The sequence below is a fragment of the Bubalus kerabau genome, chromosome 13 (genome assembly GCF_029407905.1).
Source record: "Bubalus kerabau isolate K-KA32 ecotype Philippines breed swamp buffalo chromosome 13, PCC_UOA_SB_1v2, whole genome shotgun sequence".
Lineage (NCBI taxonomy): Eukaryota > Metazoa > Chordata > Mammalia > Artiodactyla > Bovidae > Bubalus > Bubalus kerabau.
The window spans coordinates 39,779,582-39,801,323 of NC_073636.1; the positions used below are offsets into that span (position 1 = coordinate 39,779,582).

At 46.5% G+C, this 21,742-nt stretch overlaps 1 protein-coding gene across 5 annotated transcripts in view; it reads left to right on the forward strand.

Moving 5' to 3' along the window:
* Positions 1 to 21,742, forward strand: part of RIN2 (Ras and Rab interactor 2) — a 211,028-nt gene that overhangs the window by 144,475 nt on the left and 44,811 nt on the right. For 4 of the 5 annotated variants that reach the window (XM_055544095.1, XM_055544098.1, XM_055544097.1 and 1 more), the window contains one exon: positions 2,600 to 2,700. In XM_055544095.1, coding sequence (XP_055400070.1) covers positions 2,600 to 2,700 — 101 coding nt within the window. Of the gene's footprint in view, positions 1 to 2,599; positions 3,100 to 21,742 lie in introns of those variants that run through there. The other variant, XM_055544099.1, reaches the window with a different exon arrangement.

Sequence of the window (21,742 nt, forward strand, 5' to 3'; positions counted from 1 at the left end):
CTCTAAGTGCTGAGAGTGCACACAGCTGTTTGCTGGGGCCCCTTCTCCATCCCCCCCACCCCCCATAGGTAGTCTCTCCTTGTCACAGTGACCTATTCCAGTGACTTCCAAATGTATAAGTTGTTCCACCCTTAGTATTAGAAATCACTTGATACATTGAATTGATGACCAACAAGCAACTCAGTTAAAACTTAACCTGTGCAGTGTCTGCTGGGTTACTTCCTCAAATCTGATCCTTCCCCATTTTTTCCTCAGTGAAAGGCATTATCGTCTATCTAATTGCTCAAGCCAACAACTTAGGAGTGGCCTTGAGACTTCTCTCCCCCCTCACCCACATTCAGTCCATCTCTCAGTTTCCATGTCCAGTGATTCCTGGATTTCCCCCCTTCTCTCTGATGCCACTCTGGTCCACACCACCGTTGTCTCCTGCCTGGACCATTGCAGTTGCCTCGTAACTGCTTTTGCTGCTTTTCCTTACAAACCATGTGTAGCCCGCAGCCAAGGGGTCTTTTTAGAACATAAAACAAGTAAAATGGCCATTCTCCTACTAAAGCCCTCCAATGGTTCTCAGCTGAAAATCCAAATCCAAGGGTACTGTAATCTAGAAGGTGGACAAAGGCTGGTGGCAGGCAGACCACAGTTTTCCACAAACCTTCCTGGCCTCTGGGACTCGCTGTGTGGAGGGCTCCTCCCCTGATCTTTTCTTGGCTCCCTTGTCATTCAGGGCTTCATCACTTCCTCAAAGACCTGTCCTGACCACCCACCATAGCTAGGGTGACCCTTTAGCTGCCGCCTACAGCATCACTCAATTCTCTTTTCATTCTGTAACTTCTCGATGCTCAGTGCTGTGGTCTGTGTCCCAAATACAGAATTATGTCCATGAGAAATGTCATGGAGTGCTTAGCATGAAGTGAGTAGACATAAAAATCTGAATGAATGAATAGATAAGGGTACATTTTGGTACAGCCTATAGACTCAAAATGAAATTTCTTCCAGAGTCTGGGTGGAATAAAAGCTGCTTGAGGCAAGACGACAACATCTTTAAGCTAGAACAATGATTCTCAAGCATTTTATCCCCGGGACCCCTTTACACTGTGAAAAATTATGGAGGGCTTGACGTGTGGGTTACACCTACAGATATCTGCTATATTAGGAAAGAAATAATTTAAATGTTTATTTTAAAATATTAATTGGTTTCTTGTTGACATAAGTAACATTTATATGAAAACATCTGTTAATTTAGCCACTAAGGTGTGTCCAGCTCTTTTGTGACCCTATCGACTGTAGTCTGCCAGGCTCCTCTGTCCATGGGACTTCCCAGGCAAGAATACTGGAGTGGGTTGCCATTACCTTTTCCAAGGGATCTTCCCAATTCAAAGACTGAACCTGTGTCTCTTGCAGGGCAGGTGGAATCTTTACCACGAGCCACCTGGGAAGCCCCATATGAAAAAATAACTGCTGCTGCTGCTGCTAAGTTGCTTCAGTCATGTCTGACTCTGTGTGACCCCATAGACGGCAGCCCACCAGGCTCCCCCGTCCCTGGGATTCTCCAGGCAAGAGCACTGGAGTGGGTTGCCATATCCTTCTCCAGTGCATAAAAGTGAAAAGTGAAAGTGAAGTCCCTCAGTCATGTCCAACTCTTAGCGACCCCATGGACTGCGGCCCACCAGGGTACTCCGTCCATGGGATTTTCCAGGCAAGAACACTGGACTGGGTCGCCATTTCCTTCTCCAGTGCATGAAAGTGAAAAGTGAAAGTGAAGTCACTCAGTCGTGTCCGACTCTAGCGACCCCATGGACTGCAGCCTACCAGGCTCCTCTGTCCACGGGATTTTCTAGGCAAAAGTACTACATTTTTTAAAAAAATGAATGAGCGGTGACACTTTGAGTAGCTGTTCCACAGATCCTGATTAGCATCATGAAGATTCTTTTGAATGAGTGGACGTGGGGAGGAAGGGGGGCTCAAGAATTCAGACCAAACTTCAGGGTCAGATGTAGCTTCTTCCCAAGCATGTAGGCAAGGTATGCAAGACCACACAGGTCTTCTCTGAGAAGAAGACACGTTTCCCCATCTCTTCCCCTGCGGCTCCCTGACTGCCTGCTCACCCACTCCTACCCCCACACAACCCTCTCTCTTCCCTTTCCCCTAATAAGTCATTGGAAGTTGATTTGCCAACTGTATGTATCTTTGAAATAGACATCTTTCTGTAACCAGAATAAGGATGGTATAAAGTTTAATCCAGGGCATCCATTTTGACTGTTCACTTTGACAGTAGGAATGTTGAAGCCTGGTTTTGCCAAGATTTGTTTATTCCTCTTTGTAGTTCACATTGAGAAAGCAAACTGGGTGTCATATTTTTTTGTTTTATTTATGTCATATTTTAGGGTGATACCGAAACCTAAGTTCTTCCTCTTTCTCAGAAGCTGCTCCCTCCCTATTCCCCCCTCCTCTGGGTAAAGGAAATTCACAAAGCCAGGATTTTTTAAAAAAAAAAAGAAAAGTGGTCATCTGTGTGTTCCTATTGAAGTGGCTGAAGCTGCCCAGCTCTGGGCACGCCTCTTCCACTTCCTGACGTCACACTATTTTTGTCTTTGAATAGCTCATTGACACAATTGCCTCGGAGATCGGCGAACTGAAACAGGAGATGGTGCAGACAGATGTCAGCCTGGAAAATGGCCTGGGACCCACTGAAGCCCACAGGTGACCGAGGCGATTAGGCATCGGGGACGCGATGGGGGCGATGTGACCCTGGTAGCCACCAGGATAGCTGTTCCGGTCACCTGGAAGGTTTGGGAACTGGGGGTGTGGTGGCCACTCCAGAAGAATCGTCTGTAGGAGGTGGGAGTGGCTTAGGAACCAGTTGTCTGGGTTCACGTTAATCCATCCGAAGGCACTTGAACTTTACACCTTCTCCATTCCTCTTGGCATCAGAACCCGGAAACCTAAAGTTCTGTCTGCCACCTCCACCTTCTCACAGTGATGGAAACAGTAACGCAGCGGGAGCCTCCGTGTGCAAAAAAGAATTCAGTGTAGCCCGTGTCTGTCTCCAGAAGGTTTGAAGGGAGCACTAAAGAGGATGGACTCGTTTTGCATTCTCAGGTCAGAAACAACCCCAGCACCTTCCATGGCCCTTAGCCTGAAATGTGACCCAGCGTATTGGAAATTGGATGTGGTTGTAAGCGATGAAGGCACTGGCTACCTGTGTTACGTTGTGTTCACAACACACAAGGTCTAAGTAGGTAGTTAAGGACTGGCATTTTCTGCAGAATGAGGATACAGAGGTGGGGAGCAGGCAGGCTGGAGGAGAGTCCCCAAACCTCTTCCAGTTCTTGGAAGCTCTAGTTCTTTGCAAGGACAGGAGGGCATAGTCAATAGAAAATGCCATGGACACTTGGTGCCTCGGAGGCCAGATTTATTAGTAGTTTCCCCTTTTTCTCAGGAAATGGGGTTGAGGCTGCCTGGTGCAGTGTGAGGGTGAGATTTTTGGAGTTGGTTTTGCTTGCAAGTCATGACCTGGGCAGGAGGAGTCCTGCAGAGGCAGGCAAACCAGGTGAATCTGGTTGTCAGGGCAAGTTTGAAACCAGTCCAACCTGTTCCTGTTATAGAGGAGGGAGAACCAGCCGACCCAGGGCGGCACCCTGCCACCCTGCAGCTGCCACCCTGCAGCTGAGAGTCTGTGCGTCCACACCCTGAGTCTCTGGAGGAATGTGTCCCCCCTTAGCTGTGCAAATACTCTGTGCTATCTGTCTCCTCTCCTTTTATACAAAAATGCTGGAGGTAGACTAGATAGTCCTCCACCTGGCATTCTGTGACTTCTCCTTGACTTTGGTATGAACAGTTTTAATGGGTTCATTTTTTCCCCAGAAACTAGACAAATACACAGTGATTTTCGATCAGAGATTTTCTGCCCCCTGTTCATTGTAGTTCCAGGTTTTTTCTCTTCACCCTTAACATCTCCTTTAAGGTTTTTAAATTTTAGAGTGACTATAAACATCCCACGAAAACTTTTTTTTGTTCATGTTAGTGTCAGTTATTCTTGAATGCTGCACTGGTTGGTACTGAATTTATGAATTTTAAAGGCTTTTTAAAAATGGGGAACAGGAAAGTTGAGATTATCTTTTTTTAGTTTGTTTTTTAATTGAAGGGTAGTTGTTTTACAATGTTGTGTTGGTTTCTACCAAATATCAACATGACTCAGCCATAGGTTTACCCATGTCCCCTCGCACTTGAACAGCCATGGCACCTCCCTCCCCACTCCACCCCTCTAGGTTGTTACAGAGCCCCTGTTTGAGTTCCCTGAGTCATTCAGCAAATTCCCCTTGGCTATCTATGTTACATACGGTAATGTCTGTTTCCAAGATTATCTTAAACCATGTGTATGGTGTTCACCACGTGTGGACCACAGTTTTAAGTACATTACATCTGCCAGCTCATGGAATCTCCTAACGACCCTTGAAGGAAACTCTATCGTGACCCTAGTTCTGCTGATCTGAGACCCATGTGACATGGAAAAAGCCCACCTGAGAAGCCTCTGGATTCTGTGCTGGGATCTCTCACTGACTGTTTGGAGCATGGAACAAGGACTCAGTTTTAATCCCTCCATTTTGCCCAGTGGAGAAGTCAAGAGAGGCAGATGATGGAGAGGCACTGCGAGGAAGACTCTGAGCTGTTTGCAAATGAGGGCAGAGCAGGACTGTGGTTACAAGGAGACAGTGGGTCAGCCTGGCACAGAGCACCCTGAAGGGCAGATGACTGGGAAGCAGTGGGAGCGAGGGGAGCAGAACCCAGTCAAATGAGAGCCTTGTAGAGAGAAGACACACCCCAACCCCATCCCACCCTCATCTCCTACCCCCACCCCCAGACGTGGGCAGGGCACCTTCTGGTGGCTGCAGGAAGGCATCCCAGTCACCTTCCTTTGTGACATCACCCATGGTGAGGGTGCCTGGGCGCTGTGGGCTACCCTCACCTGCCCCAGGCAGTCACCAGGAAGCGTCTGGGTGGATGCGAGGTGAAGTACCCGCTGACTCCCCAGGTTAGGATGCGGTTTCCTGCCTGCGGTAGCTGCTCTGTGGTTAATATTGAGATGAGCTGGAGGTCTTTAGCCTTTTTAGGTGTCATGGAGCCCCTCCTTGGGATAATACTTTACATGCATAAAATAAAATATGTAGTGTGGCAGCGGGAACAACTGAGATACGAGGATCAGAATTGTTAACATGTGATTTCATAGTGTAGGTGCTCCTTTACTGACATGTTAAAGGCCAGGTCAGGCTGTGGGTTGAGGAGCCGCTCTCGCCTGGAGGCGGACAGGCAGGCCTGCACTGACACAGAGCGTCTGGGGCTGCTGGTGGTGACAGGGTCTCAGGGGCTGAGAGCACTACTGAGATGTGTTGCCTGCATTCAAACTGGGAGGAAGTTAATTTCAGAAGGAAGCAGCTTAGTGGAAGTAAAGATGTCCCTTTTTTCTATCCATGGTCAGCTCCCACCTTCTGTCCCCTGCAGGGACACTCGTGGGCATCGGGGACACCTGGTTCCCTGGTCTCCTCTCACCTCGCCTGCCACTGGCTGCTTCCTCCTCGTCCCCCTGCCCACCTGACCCTGGGGCCCCCAGCGGCCTCTGCACCATCCCCTTTCCTTTCTGAATAGGACCCTTGGTGTCCATATCAGTAAAATAGGGACAATAACAGAGCTTTACCTCTGAGTTGTTAGGAAGACTGAGTTAACAGCTGTGAAGCACTTGGCCCAGCGTCAGCACGTGGTAAGCACAGTATCTTGTTTACAGAGACATCTCTAGAACAACCTCCTGTGTGATCCCATCCAGGCTTGTGGCTTATGATCCAACCATAGGTTAAATGGAATCTTTTTGGTTCCACTTCCTCTTACCTCTCTCCGTCTCATCCATCCATCATTACGAGCATTCCCACCTCCAGAACATTCCCAGATTCCCAGCTTGTATCCATCCCTAGGTTGGTCCTCTGTTGGATCCACGTGTTTGCATCCAGCTGCCCACAGCCTGACTCTTGGCATTTCAAACTTACAAAGACCAGGACTGAGCCCTTGGTTTCCCTTCACAAACGCTTCAACCCTGACACCTCTTGTCTCATAACTGCCTTCCCCTCTATCTCCAAACTCTAGCAGCTCTGCCAATAAGATAGATCCAGGGTGGGACCACTCCTCACCCCCACTGCAGTAGACCCTGCCTGCTGCCCCTGCTTTATCTTCACCGATTCACCACCTCTGAGCTGTTTTTTTGTTTTTTGTTTTTTAATTTTTGGCACAGCTCCTGCAGCATGTGGGACTGTAGTTCCTGGACCAGGGATCAAATCCATACTCCCTGCATTGGAAGGTGGAGTATTAAACACTGGATTGCCAGGGAAATCCCTCTGAACTGTTATCTAACTCAGAGGATGGTCTGACTTTAGTTCATCTGAATCCAAGTCATGTCCCTCCCGTTCAAAGTCCTTTAGTAGTTTTCCATTTAAAACCAAAATCTTCACCGTAGCCTTCAGTCCTTCGGGGATCCAACCCCAACCCCTGCCCCACAAATCTCTTCTGACAGTGTCCCCTACTCCATCTGTCTGCTCCAGCCCCTGGGCTCCTGGCCAAGCAAGCTCCCACCTCCCAGACTTTATCCTACCGTTCCTTTTGCCTGGAATGCCCTTCCTGCAGGAAGCAGTCACCCATGGACTCTCCTTTCTCCTGTCCCCTCAGCTGGCTGTTGTTATTTTTTTTTTTAATATTAATTTATTTCTTTGGCTGCATTGGGTCTTCATTGCAGCCGCATGTGGGATCTTCTTTGCATCTTGCAGGGACTTTCATTTGAGGCTCATGGACTCTCTAGTTGTGGAATAGGGGCTCTTAGTTTCCCAACCAGGGATTGAACCTGTGTCCCCTGCGTTGCAAGGCAGATTCTTAACCCCTGGACCCCCAGGGAAGTCTCTGGCTTTATTCGAATTTGTAGAACTTGTATAGTCTTGAAATGGACTCACTGGCTTACGTGTGTGTTTTCTGCCCCTGACACTAAAAAGTACGCTGTGTGAGAGCAGAGACTTCATCTGTGCCCAATGCTGTTTTTTTTTCAACACGCCGGATGGTGTCTGGCAGGTAGCATACACTTAGTAAATATTCAGTGAATGGACAAATGACAGTCGCCAGCCCCTTTGAGATTCTAAACATATTCAAGCCTCTTGGAGGAGCAAGACGCCAGGCTCATAATGCAATTAGGGGACCTCAGTTCAGTTCAATCGCTCAGTTGTGTCCAACTCTTCACAAACCCATGGACTGCAGCACGCCAGGCTTCCCTGTCCTTCACCAACTCCCAGATGCTCAAACTCATGTCCATTGAGTCAGTGATGCCATCCAACCATCTCATCCTCTGTCGTCCCCTTCTCCTCCTGCCTTCAACCTTTCCCAGCATCAGGGTCTTTTCAAATGAGTCAGCTCTTCACATAGGTGGAGAAATAAAAAGAAATAAAGTATTGGAGTTTCAGCTTTAGCGTCAGTCCTTCCAATGAATATTCAGGACTGATTTCCTTTAGGATGGACTAGTTGGATCTCCTTGCAGTCCAAGGGACTCTCAAGAGTCTTCTTCAACACCACAGTTCAAAGGCATCAATTCTTCAGTGCTCAGCTTTCTTTATGGTCCAACTCTCACATCCATATTTGACTACTGGAAAAACCATAGCTTTGACTAGATGGACCTTTGTTGGTGAAGTAATGTCCCTGGTTTTTAATATGCTGTCTAGGTTGGTCATAGCTTTTCTTCCAAGGAGCAAGCATCCTTTAATTTCATGGCTGCAGTCACCATCTGCAATGATTTTGGAGCCCAAGAAAATAGTCTGGTGCGTAAAGAAATAAAATGTTGAAGATGTGGGATAGGCTTTAAGCTTCCTCCAGAGCATAGGGAGGGCCCCCTCAGTGTACTCCTTTCTGATCTCCGTACCCCAGGAGTAAACACTTTCCTGGCTTCTGTTGCCATCAGTCAGGTTTGCCTGTTTTGGGCCTTGGTACAACTGGAATCATACAGTGTGTATTCCATTCTATGAATACAGCACAAGTTGTATTCTTCTGTTGATGGATATTGGCATTGTTTCCAGTGTGGAGCTATTTTGAATAATGTTGCTGTGAATGCTGGGCTGGAAGAAGCACAAGCTGGAATCAAGATTGCCGGGAGAAATATCAACAACCTCAGATATTCAGATGACACCACCCTTATGGCAGAAAGTGAAGAGGAACTAAAAGCCTCTTGATGAAGGTGAAAGAGGAGAGTGAAAAAGTTGGCTTAAAACTCAACATTCAGAAAACGAAGATCATGGCATCTGGTCCCATCACTTCATGGGAAATAGATGAAGAAACAGTGTCAGACTTTATTTTTGGGGGCTCCAAAATCACTGCAGATGGTGACTACAGCCATGAAATTAAAAGACGCTTACTCCTTGGAAGGAAAGTTATGACCAACCTAGATAGCATATTGAAAAGCAGAAACATTACTTTGCCAACAAAGGTCCATCTAGTCAAGGCTACAGTTTTTCCAGTGGTCATGTATGGATGTGAGAGTTGGACTGTGAAGAAAGCTGAGCGCCGAAGAATCGATGCTTTTGAACTGTGGTGTTGGAGAAGACTCTTGAGAGTCCCGTGGACTGCAAGGAGACCCAACCAGTGCATTCTGAAGGAGATCAGCCCTGGGATTTCTTTGGAAGGAATGATGCTAAAGCTGAAACTCCAGTACTTTGGCCACCTCATGTGAAGAGTTGACTCACTGGAAAAGACCCTGATGCTGGGAGGGATTGGGGGCAGGCAGAGAAGGGGACGACAGAGGATGAGATGGCTGGATGGCATTACTGACTTGATGGACGTGAGTTTGAGTGAACTCCGGGAGTTGGTGATGGACAGGGAGGCCTGGCGTGCTGCAGTTCATGGGGTCGCAAAGAGTCGGACACAACTGAGCTACTGAACTGAACTGAATATTCTTGTGTCTTTGGGGGGAGCACGTGTGACAAGCTTCAGTTCGGGACATAGGAATGAATTGATGGGTTGTAGGATGCTTATATAGTCAACATTAGTAAATGGTGCCCAACAGTTTTCCAAAGTCATTATGTCAATTTGCACTTCCACCCACAGTGTGTGAGAGTTCTGAATGCTCTGTTCTTATCTACACTTGCTGTCATCTACCTTTTTAAAATTTATTTACTTATTTATTTGGCTGTGCTGGGTCTTAGTTGTGGCAAGCAGGATCTTTAGTTGTGGCATGCACACTCTTAGTTGCAGTGAGTATGTGTGTACTATATCGCTTAGGTCATGTCCAACTCTTTGCAACCCTATGAACTGTAGCCCACCAGGCTCCTCCGCCCATGGGATTCTCCAGGCAAGAATACTGAAGTGGGTTGCCATGGCCTTCTCCAGGGCATCTTCCCAGACCAGGGATCAAACCTGCGTCTCTTTTGTCTCCTGCATTGGCAGATGGGTTCTTTACCACTGGTGCCACCTGAGAATCCCTAACTAAGAAACGTATGCACCCAAATCTGGTAGAGCTTATTTGGGGGGCTTAAATGCTTCATTTAAACTCAGAATACATTTTAGCCTCCAATACAGTTTCCCATAGTTAATAAATACATGTCCTCAATATCGGTGACTTTAAATGCAGAATTTAATGTCACTGTGTATTATTCCTTTCCATCTTTTCCTCTTGAAATAGTACATGCAGAGTGACTGTTCTCCACTGGTTATAGCCACTTTTGGTCTTCTGAAAGTCTTGGAAGATCTTTTCATGAGGTCTTTTGGAACAAGTTCAAGTCATCAAAGGCAAAATCGCTTTGTGTTTTGTCTCCTGACATAATGTCTGTGTCATGTGCAAAGCAATGTTTTCCTCTTTTGCCATATTTGGCAACCTGTGTGCCTCTCAGGATTTGGGGCTCATCCTTAGGTCCCACAGCATCTGGGAGCAGGCCATGCCCAGAACCAACCACAGCTGTCAGAAAAGTTGGTTTGCCTCCTAGGAAGCCCACAGTGATCACTTGCTACAGAATCTTAGCTATATCTTGTAGCATCTTAGATTCTTTCTTTAAAGAAAATGCTTACTGTTATCCAAGTTTATGTTCATCTGACACATGATCTATTTCTAAGAATTATTAACACTGTTTTTGTTTCAGTCACTAAGTTGTATCTGACTCTTTGAGACCCCCATGGCCTGTAGCCCACCAGCCACCTCTGTCCATGGGATTTCCTAGACAAGAAAACTGGAATGGGTTGACATTTCCTTCTCCCAAGGATCTTCCTGACCCACGGACCGAACCCACATCTCCTGTATTGGCAGGTGTATTGTTCACCACTGAGCCACCAGGGAAGCCCCACGCATATTTCCATTAATTCTGATTTGTCAGCCCTCGCCTGTTCACTTTCTTTCTTGAAGACTATCTGATGGCAAACAGGATAGAGAAGCTCTTTGACTTGAGTTGAAGACCCATTTGTCTGAAACACTCAAGTGACACCATAGACACAGCTGCTCTTTCCTTCAGTGGAAGCAGGACGATGGGGTGCTTTTGAGGGGACAGAGCTCGGTTCATCAGAAGCAGAAATAGTTTTGCAGTAAGACAGTGACCCGTCATGCCTGTGAGGATATTCTGCCATGACTTGCCTGACCAGTTTTCTCCCCGTTCCTTAAGATGTTTCCTGATTTCCAACCACTGTGCAGGTGTTTGGATTATGGTATCAAGGAATTCTATGTGGACTGACCAACTCTTTTCTCACACTGTTACCAAAGTAGCAACAGTTAAGTTCAATTTACAGAAAATATGTTTCGAGCGGGTGCTATTTGCTAACATACCTAGATAGGAGCCTAAAGTGTTACACAACTTAAGGAAGAAAGAATTGTCAACAAATATCATATAATGGGAAGAGAACATAATAGTGGATTGTGCCAGATGGCCTGGGGACCTTATCGAGGATGTGGGTAATTCCAGGTGGGAGGCGGTTTTAGCAAAGATGCGACTCAGCCTTATGAGGTGAGCAGGTGTAAAGACAACCTCTAAATCAACAGTTCCCGAAACAGTTGTTTTGCCCATTTTGACTGGTGATATTGGGGAAGGTTTTTTTTTTTTTTAACATTTATTTTTGTTCATTTATTTGGCTGTGCCAAGTCTTAGCTGTAGCATGTGGGATCCAGTTCCTCAACCTGGGATGGAACCCAGGCGCCCTGCATTGGGAGCTCGGAATCTTAGCCACTGGACCACCAGCGAAGTCCCAGGGAAGGCTTTTAAAAAGAACATGTAAGATTTCTTTTTTGATCAGCAAAAGCAAAACCTGCACATTGTGGAAAAAGCACAATGCAAAAAATAAAAATCAGTATCACCATGAACCCACCCCCTGAGATAGAGTCCCTTCTGATTGCTCGTTGGTTATTTTCGTTCTTTGCCTGGGTACATGTCCTGCCAGTGTTTCCTGGGCATCTGAGTGGTAGAACATGATTTTCGCTGACTTACAAGGACGTTTTTGGAGAATTCTGGAAAGGCACAGTGTGTCCTGGAAGTAGATTCCAGTTTTGTTGGGGGGCTGGTGGCCCAGATCTCTCGCGGCCGTTACAGACCTTGGCTGGCCGCTGGATTGGTAGTTGACTTTGCTGCAGAACATCAGGTCAGTTAGATGCAGGGTCTGACTGAATCTGGCTCTGAGACACCCGTGGTGTGACCCTAAGGAGAGTTGCTTTTCCATGAAGCTCCACGCTGGCCAATGGCTGGGCTCTGGGATCAGCGGGTGAGACACAGCCCGCCTGGCTCCTTCTCCTGTTTTCAGCTTCAAGGGTGCCCAGGACAACAGGTCCTTTGTTCCTTTCTTAGTTTTACAGGAATGAGGGGAGACCCTGCCAGCACGGGCTCCTATCTGCCCTTTCCATCTCTCACTGGTAAGTCAGTGGCAGGAAGTTCATAAGTAAAAAGTCACTGAATCCTTCTCTTCTCCTGCAAGTGGCAGGGCTGCGTCCCCTGATGTTCCCTTTCCTGTGCTGTTCTCTCCAACTGGTCCTCAGTTGATGGAGCTTTTTCATAAAAATCCTCCTGTCACTGCTTTTAGACATCTTTTTGAGGAAGTCAAGGCCTCCCCTCCTCCCCTAGCAAGTAGCAACCCTTGGCCATGGGGGATAAAGCCCGTCACCTCAAATCTGTTCATCTTTGTCCTTGTGGAATTCAAGGGGACAAAAAGGCCTTGGGGAATGAAAATACCCATTTTTGTGGTGTAGGGAAACTGCACAATTCAGGACTGGGCCCAGTTCTACCAATTTCTAGCATTTGACCTCAAAGAAGGAGATGGCCTCTAGTTTCCTCTAGATGGCCTCTAATTTCCCTTCAATGAAGGTAGACCTGCCACGATCCTTATGAGAACATGCCACCTCCCAGGCCTCTGCCCATCACATTTCCATCCCAAGTGGTAGGTCAGAGTCTTCTCAGCTCACCTGGCAAATTCTCTGTTATAAACGGAGAAAGGAGCCACATACAGCCAGAATGAACTGGGGCCCCCTTCTCCAGACTGGAACACTACACAGTGGGTTTTATTTGGCTTCACACATTCTAAAGAAGTGTTTGCATGACTGAGAGTGTTAGGAAATCATTGTACATCAGCTACCAGGTATCTCTGAAATGAAAGGTTTTCTGGGAAATTTGTGTTTGCTATATATATGTGTATGTGTGTTTAGCAACATTTGGAATTGGTCCCTTTGCCAGAAATTTTTATTAGATGTATCTTTTTGGGATGAGCTGGTCTTTTCTGTCTCTCTACCTAAGAGGCTTTTTCTTTTTTTAAATTAAGCATTTGTTTATTTATTTATTTGTTCATTTGGCCACTCTGGGTCTTAGTGGCAGCATGTGGGATCTAGTTCCCTGACCAGGGGTGGAACCCAGGCCCCCTGCATTGGGAGCACAAAGTCTTAGCTACTGGACCACCAAGGGACTCCCTGTGCTGGGTTTTGACAGGTGGGTTGCAGCCAGTTACAGACACTCAAGAGCAGTTTTGACGTATACGTATAGGTGATTCAGATCATTGTACAGCAGAAACTCACACAACATTGTTAAGCAATTATACGCCAATTTTTAAAAAACGGAAATAAAAGGAAATGAAATGGGAAAAGTGTGAATGTCACGAGGAGGGGCTGAGAAGAGGTGATAGATGCTCTTCTCAGGGTGGTGTTCCCTGCTGAAACTAAGAGAAGGTTTGTGAAGATTAATACAGGAAAAATAGTTTTCTTACTCGAATTGTCTTAGCCCATCATCCGTTGTGCCCAGTTTTTCACTTATTCATGTGCCATCTTTGTTATTCATTTGCCTAATATTTTTCTTTAAGTTGGCTGCGTATTACATTTAAGATAAATTTAATAAGCCAGCCATGAAAAGACAAGTGCTACATGACTCTGCTTATATGAGGGATTTAGAGTCGTCAGATTCATAGAGACAGAAAGTAGATGGTTTCCAGGCACTAGGGAGAAGGGAAGAATGGGAATTACTGTTTAAAAGGTAGTTTTTTGGACTCTGTGGGAGAGGGAGAGGGTGGGATGATTTGGAAGAATGGCATTGTAACATGTATAATATCATATATGAAATGAGTCGCCAGTCCAGGTTCGATGCATGATACTGGATGCTTGGGGCTGGTGCACTGGGACGACCCAGAGGGATGGTATGGGGAGGGAGAAGGGAGGAGGGTTCAGGATGGGGAACACATGTATACCTGTGGCGGATTCATTTTGATATATGGCAAAACCAATACAATATTGTAAAGTTAAAAAATAAAATTAAAAAAAAATAAATAAAAGGTAGTTTTAGATTTGCAAAAGGAAAAGAGGTCTGGACATGAATGGCTTCACGAATTTATACTTCACAAATCAGGCAGCATTCCATCTATGGAGGAAAAAGGTGCTCCCTTGGGCTGCAGGAAAGGAAAGGTTTTTTAAGGTAGAGAGGAAATGGGAAAATGAAATTATTAGCAAAGAATTCATCGTTTATAGCAAGGTCACCCTCCTAAGGAAAAGGAGGGGCCTATTAGACAGTATGTCTTATTAGTGTTAACCAGGAAATTTCAAGTTGGCTGCTTACAGGTCACATTCTTGAGGAAGGTTAGGAAGTTAGGTTAGTTAGGAAGTTTTAGTGGGCTCAGCACAAATGACTCCATTTGGAGCCTGTCATTTCTTTTTTATCAGTACTGATGGTTGTGCAACAATATGCATCTGTATTCAACACCACTTAAAAATGGTTAGGATAGTAACTTTTATATTATGTGTATTTTTCCACAATAAAAAATGGGGGGGAAAGTCAATTAATACCTCCACCATAATGGCGAATTACACTAAATCCTTATAGCTATTAAATGCTGGACATTAAAATGAAAACCATGCTTCCATATACTATCTTAGTATATCTAGCACTCTCTGGGAATTACTATCAATTTTTAGTAAACCACTGAAAAGTTATAAAATATGAAAAGTAATCTATTCTGTCCTACCGGGGGGGTTTGGTTTTGAGTTCTTTGCTTTGTAGCCAGACTCAGCTCTGTATGTCAGGGAAAGAGGCAAGGAGATGAATCTTAAGTCGTAATTAAGTCCTCAGCAAAAGCAACTTGAAATCCGGGGCTCTGCTCTTGTTGTTTTTGTTTGTTTGTTTTCATTTTGTTTCATTGACAACACTAGCAGCTTATTGATAATTATCAGCCCCATCCATTTCTCTTGATTCATTCTTTGTGTAATAGGCCTTTACAGTGTAAACAAAGACAAACTCTTAGTTTTCTTAAGGGTGTGGAAGGCCAGCCCTTAGGTTGCAGGAAGAACTCTGAGTCTTCCTTGAGAGTTGAGTTATATTTACTGGAAATCCAGGGAGGGCCTGGAAGGTGAAACCTGGGTGGAGCCTGCCTCTTACCCCTTCAGATCCTAAATCCAGTACCCTTGTGTGTTACTCAGTCCTACAGCCCACACCTGGGATTGGCCAGGAAGGAGCAGGCACAGTGGGCAGACTCCCCTTTGAAGAAGAGAACTAACTACCTGATAGAGGAGACCAAAGGCGGTGTGTAGGGCCAGAGAGCTGGGATATAGGGAAGAAAAGGGACAAAGGCCAAAAGCCAAGGTGCGTTTTAAGGAGTTGGAATAACCCTTCCTCCAAATGCCTTCAGACTCAGTCATCCAATGTCCTCAGATGACTCAACTCACAGAGTCCATTGAGTAGAGGCAAGACAAAAAACTTGGTTAAAGTGTAAGGATGGGTTTTCCGTGAAGGAGATCACAAAAGTACCAAATTCCAAGGCAGAAGGGATGGGTTTGTGCAAAGATGCCTGTTCCTTCTCCATGCAAACACCCAGAAGGGAGCCGTAGAATCTGGTTTCGGAGCCCACCTTATATATATCATTAGATAGATATAATTCTTCAGAGCACTTGCCATTCATTCTAAGAGAGGTTTTCTAAAGTCGTTAATTCTTCAGAGCACTTGCCATTCATTCTAAGAGAGGTTTTCTAAAGTCGTTAATGAACTAAACCAATCCCTTTTTCCTTTGAACTATGATCTAACAGTCTGCTCTAGAAAGGAACAGTCTTAGCACATTTAAACGATTTAGTTGAAATAGCATTTGCCCTTGAACAATAATCAAGTACAGCTTATCATAGATGTTGATATAAATTGTCCATTTAAAAAGTATAATTGTTTGGCCTAATGATTTTTTTTAATGGAAAGGAAGTTTTAATATTTTATTTATTTATTTAGCTGCACCAGGTCTTATTTGCAGCACTCAGGATCGTTGATCTTAGTTGTGGCATGCAGGATCTTTAGGTACAGTATGTGGTATCTAGTTCCCTGACCAGGAATCGAATCCCGGCCCACTGCTTTGGGAGCACAGAATCTTAGCAACTGGACCACCAGGGAAGTCCCTTAATGATGTGTTTCTAATGCACATAGGATAGGTTTGGAGAACTTTCTCTTTGAGGTTTATACTTCTGTCCCCATGTCCAGACTGAGGACAGAGCCCTTTGGACCACTGAACTCTTTCTGAGACCCATTCGCCAAATGGACTTGTGTGCCCTTGTTGAGCGTAACAGTTTGGTATTTGCTTGTATCTCATTCCTTTAAACTGCATTTTTGCTATTCAACAGCTGAATTAAGATTCTTATACACAGAAGGTTGCTGACTGTATCGCTGCACTGAAACAACTTCACATCAAAGTTTCATGTCTATTACGTATTGCTTTCTTTTTAAAATAAAACAGATCTATTTATTTTTGGTTACGCTGGGTTCTTATCGCTGTGGGCGGGTTTTCTCTGCGGTGATCCAGGGCTACTCTTTGTTGCAGTGCTTGGGTTTCTCATTGCGGAGGCTTCTGCTGAGCACAGGCCCCAAGTACTCAGACTTCAGTAGTTGTGGCACACGGGCTTAGTTGCTCTGCGGCATGTGGGATCTTCTCAGACCAGGGATTGAACCTGTGTCCCCTGCACTGGCAGGTGGATTCTTAACCCCTGGACCACCAGGGAAGCACCTTTGTATTAATATTGCTTTCTTATTTGCCCGTCATTAATTTAAGAAAGACTGAAGTGTAAAGTAATGTGTTGTTTTGGATAGGAGCTTGGGAGGGAGTGATGTATTGGAAAGACAAGGGAGCTTTACTGAACAGCTTGGTCTAGACACCGGACCTTAGTAGCTGCCTGGGTGGATTGTGCCGTACTCTGGGGTTCTGGATGAGGATCAGAAAGCATCCTTTGGGAACACTGCTGCAAGTTCATGGTTCCTCTGAGATGAGTCTGGTTCTGTAATGTGTGATAGAAGAAGCAGGTCTTGGTCCTGAATTAGAATGCACTGCCTGCCATTGCTTCTTCTTGCACCTGCCTAGGCTACCAACGCCTGGTCCCAGGAATGACAGGAATACAGCCAAGTGGAAAGGCCGCTCTTGTCCCACACTCTGAAGAGCCTGGCATTGAATGTGACCAGAATGTTGGATAGCCCTGCCCCCCAGGCTGGGTGTGGTCATCGGCTATCTGCTGCCAGGCCCTGGAGCCCAGTTGGAATGAGAGCAGACAGGGTCCGAGTTTTCCAGTGTTTATTCTCTGCCTCCAAAGCCATCTTAGGGCTGTAGGGCATTTTTTGATTTGCCCAGGATTTTCACGTGCAGGTATGGGGCTCACTGAATCCATAATTGAGCTTCATCTCCCCCCTCCCTGAAAGCAGCCTAGATATTTGGAAATACTAGTTAATAGTTGAATAAATAAATGGATCCTCTGCTCGTAAAACCCAGTAAGGGACTTCCTTGGTGGTCCAGTGGTTAATTAAGACTTTGCCCTTCCAACGCAGTGGGTACGGGAACTAAGATTCCACATGCCATGCAGCACAGTCAAAACAAAACAAAAAAAAAACAACAGTGAGGTGCTATGCATTTTCCCATCTCATTTTCCCCAACCTAATACTTCAGAAATTTCAAGCTCCAGAAAAGTTGCAAGAAGAGTACTATTTATAACTGCTCACCAGTTGTCGGGATTTCACCTCCTTTTCCTTCCCTCTGTATTCTTCCCCTTTTTTGAGGAGGTGAGAGGTGAAGAGGGGTTAACTACTTGGTACTTAATTTCTAACATTTTTATACTTGGCCCCTGAATTTTTGAGTGTGCCTCTCTTAAGAGCAAGAACATTTTCCTGCAGAATCGTAATAGCATTATCACAGTCAGGAGATTAAATATCAACACAGTAGTATCTCATATATATTCCTCATTCAGATATTGTTCCTTCTAGCTGCATTTTATTCTGAGGCCGTATGTGATTGCTTCTGTGCACTCAGTGAGATTATCACATCTGTTTAGTCTCCTTTTCTCTACAAGAACTCACAGTTTGTGTGTGTGTGTGTGTTTGAGATTTATTGATTTATTTATGGCTGCACTGGGTCTTCGTTGCTGTGCAAGGACCTCTTCCAGTTGTGGTGAGCAAGGCCTGCTCTGTAATTTCAGTGTGCAGTCTTCTTGTGGTGGTTTCTGTCGTTAAGAGTGTGGGCTCTAGTGCACATGGGCTTCAGTAGTTGTGACGCATGGGTAGTTGCCCTGCGGCAGGTGGGATCTTCCCAGCCCTGCCAGGTCCCCTGCCCTGACAGGTGGATTCTTTACCATGGAGCCACTAGGGAAGCCCTTTTTGTTTTTAATCTTTGACCACACTGACATTTTTGCAGAGTTCAGGCCAGTGGCTTTACAGAAGTCCCTGAATGTGGGTCTTTCTGTTTCCTCCCATAGGGATTCAGGTTATAGGCATTTGGGGGCAGAAGACCCGGTGATGCTATAACCTTTTCAGAGCATCGCATCAGAGGCAGCAGGTGAGGTGGTGGAGATGTCAACCCCGGTCACTCGGTCAAAGTGGCTTCTCCCTTGTCAGGGCACATTTCCTTCTTCAGAATAAGGAACACTTAGGGTGGTATTTTAAGGCTGTAAATATTCTGTTCCCTAAATCTTTCACCTACTGATGTCAGCATCCATACGTGAGTCTGCCGTTCATCAGTTCTGCGCGGTGGCGGAGATATTAATTGCCACTTTCAGACAAAGCTTAAAAAGGGAGCTGGCCAGATCTCAGGTGCCAGCCTCCCCACTGTGACCAGGTCCTGTGTCTCCTGCTCAGTGGTTTGTCTTTTATAAGCCTCCTCCTCCTTTGTCCTTCCTCACATCTGTCTTAGAAATCATGGCGTTGAATCTCATCGGGTTCTTTCTCGGATTGGATTCCCTAGACGCAGAGCCTGAGACAGGGCTTATAGGATGTGATGGGAGGAAACCAGACAGAGATGGGGGGTCAGCTGGGGTATAGCCTCCGCCTGACCCTGCAGGGAGCTCTGAAGTTTGACTGGCACCCACCTTGCACCTGTCTCACCTTGAAGCCGGAAAGCCTCTTCTCCACCCATGTCACCGAGTCCTGAGCCATGCATCTGCTCCTGGTGGGTGGGGGTGGCTAGCTTCCTGGTTGCCCAGGGAAGGAAGCAGCTGCGGGCTTTTGGCAGCCAGCGCTCATAGTAACAGGGGCACGGGTGCCTGGTTGATCGAGGGGATCTTGGCAGGCAGGGTGCCAACAGCATCCACTACAGCTTCAGTGTTTCCCTCATTAGTTCTTTCCTGAGCTTTGTCCCCATAAAAGCTAATCTGTCCTGTAATCATAGGCTATAAACCTCAGACGGCTGGCTGCATAAAGGCGTGAGCTTAGTCATTTGCAAAGACAAGGTCTAATTTATGGTTGCTCCTTTATGAGGCCCTATGAATCATATTTACCGCCTTCCTGTCTGGGCCCTGGCTTTTGTAGGTGAGGTCAGTTGTCAGAACAAAGGCTTTGTAGCTGCTTAACAACGAAGGCTGCTTAACCGCACAGGCTGGGCCCTTCTAAGGAAGAGGTATCAACCTATTCACTCTCAGTACACAAGTGTCCAGACTGCCATGTTGGGGGAAGGAGAATTTGGTTTTGGTAAAACATCTCTTGGCTTCCCTGGTGGCTCAGACGGTAAAGAAAGAATCTGCCTGCAGTGCAGGAGACCTGGGTTTCATCCCTGGGTTGGGAAGAACCCCTGGAGGAGGGCATGGCAATCCACTCCAGTATTCTTGCCTGGAGAATTCCATGGACTGAGAAGCCTGGTGGTCTACAGTCCATGGGGTCGCAAGGAATCGGACACGACTAAGCAACTAACACTTTCACTTTCACACTTCCAAAATATCACCAACTTGAGATGGCAGGGCTGACATGTGTCTTTATTTGGTTTCCTATAATTATTATTTATTTGGCTCTGCCGGGTCTTAACTGCGGCATGTGGGAACTAGTTCCCTGACCAGGAATCGAACCCAGGACCCCTGAATTGAGAGCATGGAGTCTGCCACTGGGCCACCAGGGAAATCCCCTAAGAGCTCTTTCAATGGCATGTTACCTGTATCCTCTCAGCCCCAAATAAAACACAAACACCAACCACCTAATTGGGTCTGGGTTCAAGTGCATATTTTGCTCTTAGGCCTCAAGCCTGTGCTCCTCGAGCTCTGGGGCTGGCAGCATCAGAATTACCCCAGAGCCTGGTAGAAATGCAGAGTCCTGGGCCCACCCCAGACCTGCAGAATCAAAACCTTTGGGGCTGAAACCAGGAAGCGCATGTGGTCACATCCCCAGGGGATTGCTCCCCCAGGCTCAAGCACTGATGCAAAGCAGTGGTTATAAACTTGGGTGCAGGCTGGGGCTGCCTGGGGAAGCTGAACCATTCTGATGTCTGCATTCTGCCCCCAGAGTGTCTGATTTATTTGTTCTGGGGGTGCTGTCTAGCCATCACAAAAATTTATACTCCCCGGGCAATTTTCATGTGCAGCCGAGGGTGGAAACCAATGCTGTAAAGTTGCCTTCTTTACCTCATGGGAAAGGAATGTTTATGCCAGCTTCATTGTGAAGAGTTTGTCCTGAGCACTGCAGAGATTCTCTTCAAAACACCTGGAGGCCCTGGAATGGCATTTCCAGAATGAGGAACTACCCTTTCTGGGCACAGATGGCCCCATATGGAAACTTGTAGCAGCAGTAAAGGAAAACACTCCTTACTTGAGAACAGATGAAATGTAAATATTGAATGGAAGCCCTAGATTCTTTAGATCTGGAGAGTCTTTAGATCTGGAGCAGGTCTAGAGGTGGCAGGGGAGAAGGTGGGACACGGTCCCTAGTGGCCCATGTGTTGTCATGGGGTGGCGGGGGGGGTGTGGTTCCTAGGTCTGCATGCCCCCACGTGATCTCTTAGAGCAGAGTGGTCCACAGTGGGGTGGCATACCTCTTCTCCCCTCTCCCCTTACATTCAGACCCCATCACCTGTCTTCCTCACTGTTGAAGGCTTCCTTCAGACCACATGTATGGGTCTCTTGGAGTGCAGACATTTGAAGATGGTGTGTGCTGCTGCTACTGTTGCTAAGTCGCTTCAGTCGTGTCCGACTCTGTGCGACCCCATAGACGGCAGCCCACCAGGCTCCCCCGTCCCTGGGATTCTCCAGGCAAGAACACTGGAGTGGGTTGCCATTTCCTTCTCCAATGCATGAAAGTGAAAAGTGGAAGTGAAGTCGCTCAGTCGTGTCCGACTCCTAGCGACCCCATGGACTGCAGCCTACCAGGCTCCTCCATCCATGGGATTTTCCAGGCAAGAGTACTGGAGTGGGGTGCCATTGCCTTTTACCCCACCTGAACTCAGCCGTGCAGACATGGGTGGTCAGGCCTGGTGGTCCCACTGGCTGTTGGGGCCAATGGGGATGACCACGGGGGACCACAGGGATGACCAGCATGGAGAACTCTGAATGTGGCAGAGGAGAGATACCCCAGAGCTTAGGCAGCCTTAGACGGGAACCTCCACCCTCTCTCAGCAGAGCGCTGTTCCTCAGCCTGAGCCTCCAGGTCCTCTTTTTGAAAGCTAAGATCCTGGCACCTCCTTTCAGGGCTACTGTGAGGAGCAGATAAGAGAGTATTTCTGAAGGTTTGGCCAACAGTAGACACCACCAGGTTACAGCCATATGGTGTTTGTGATCTCACCTGTTAGCTGCAAAGCTGGAGAAACACCAAACTTCTGGGATTTCCGGCTTTGCCATTTCATGGCTGTTTATTACTCTGGAGCTTGTTGAACTTCAGTTTCCTCACTTGTAAAATCGGGATTAAGTACTCAGAAATAGGGTTAGGGTTGGGAGGCAGAGGAAATGAGATTCATCAAGGTGGTATTTTTGTACTGAGATTTCATTCACATACCATAAAGTTCAGTGGGTTTTTTAGTACTTCACAAAGTT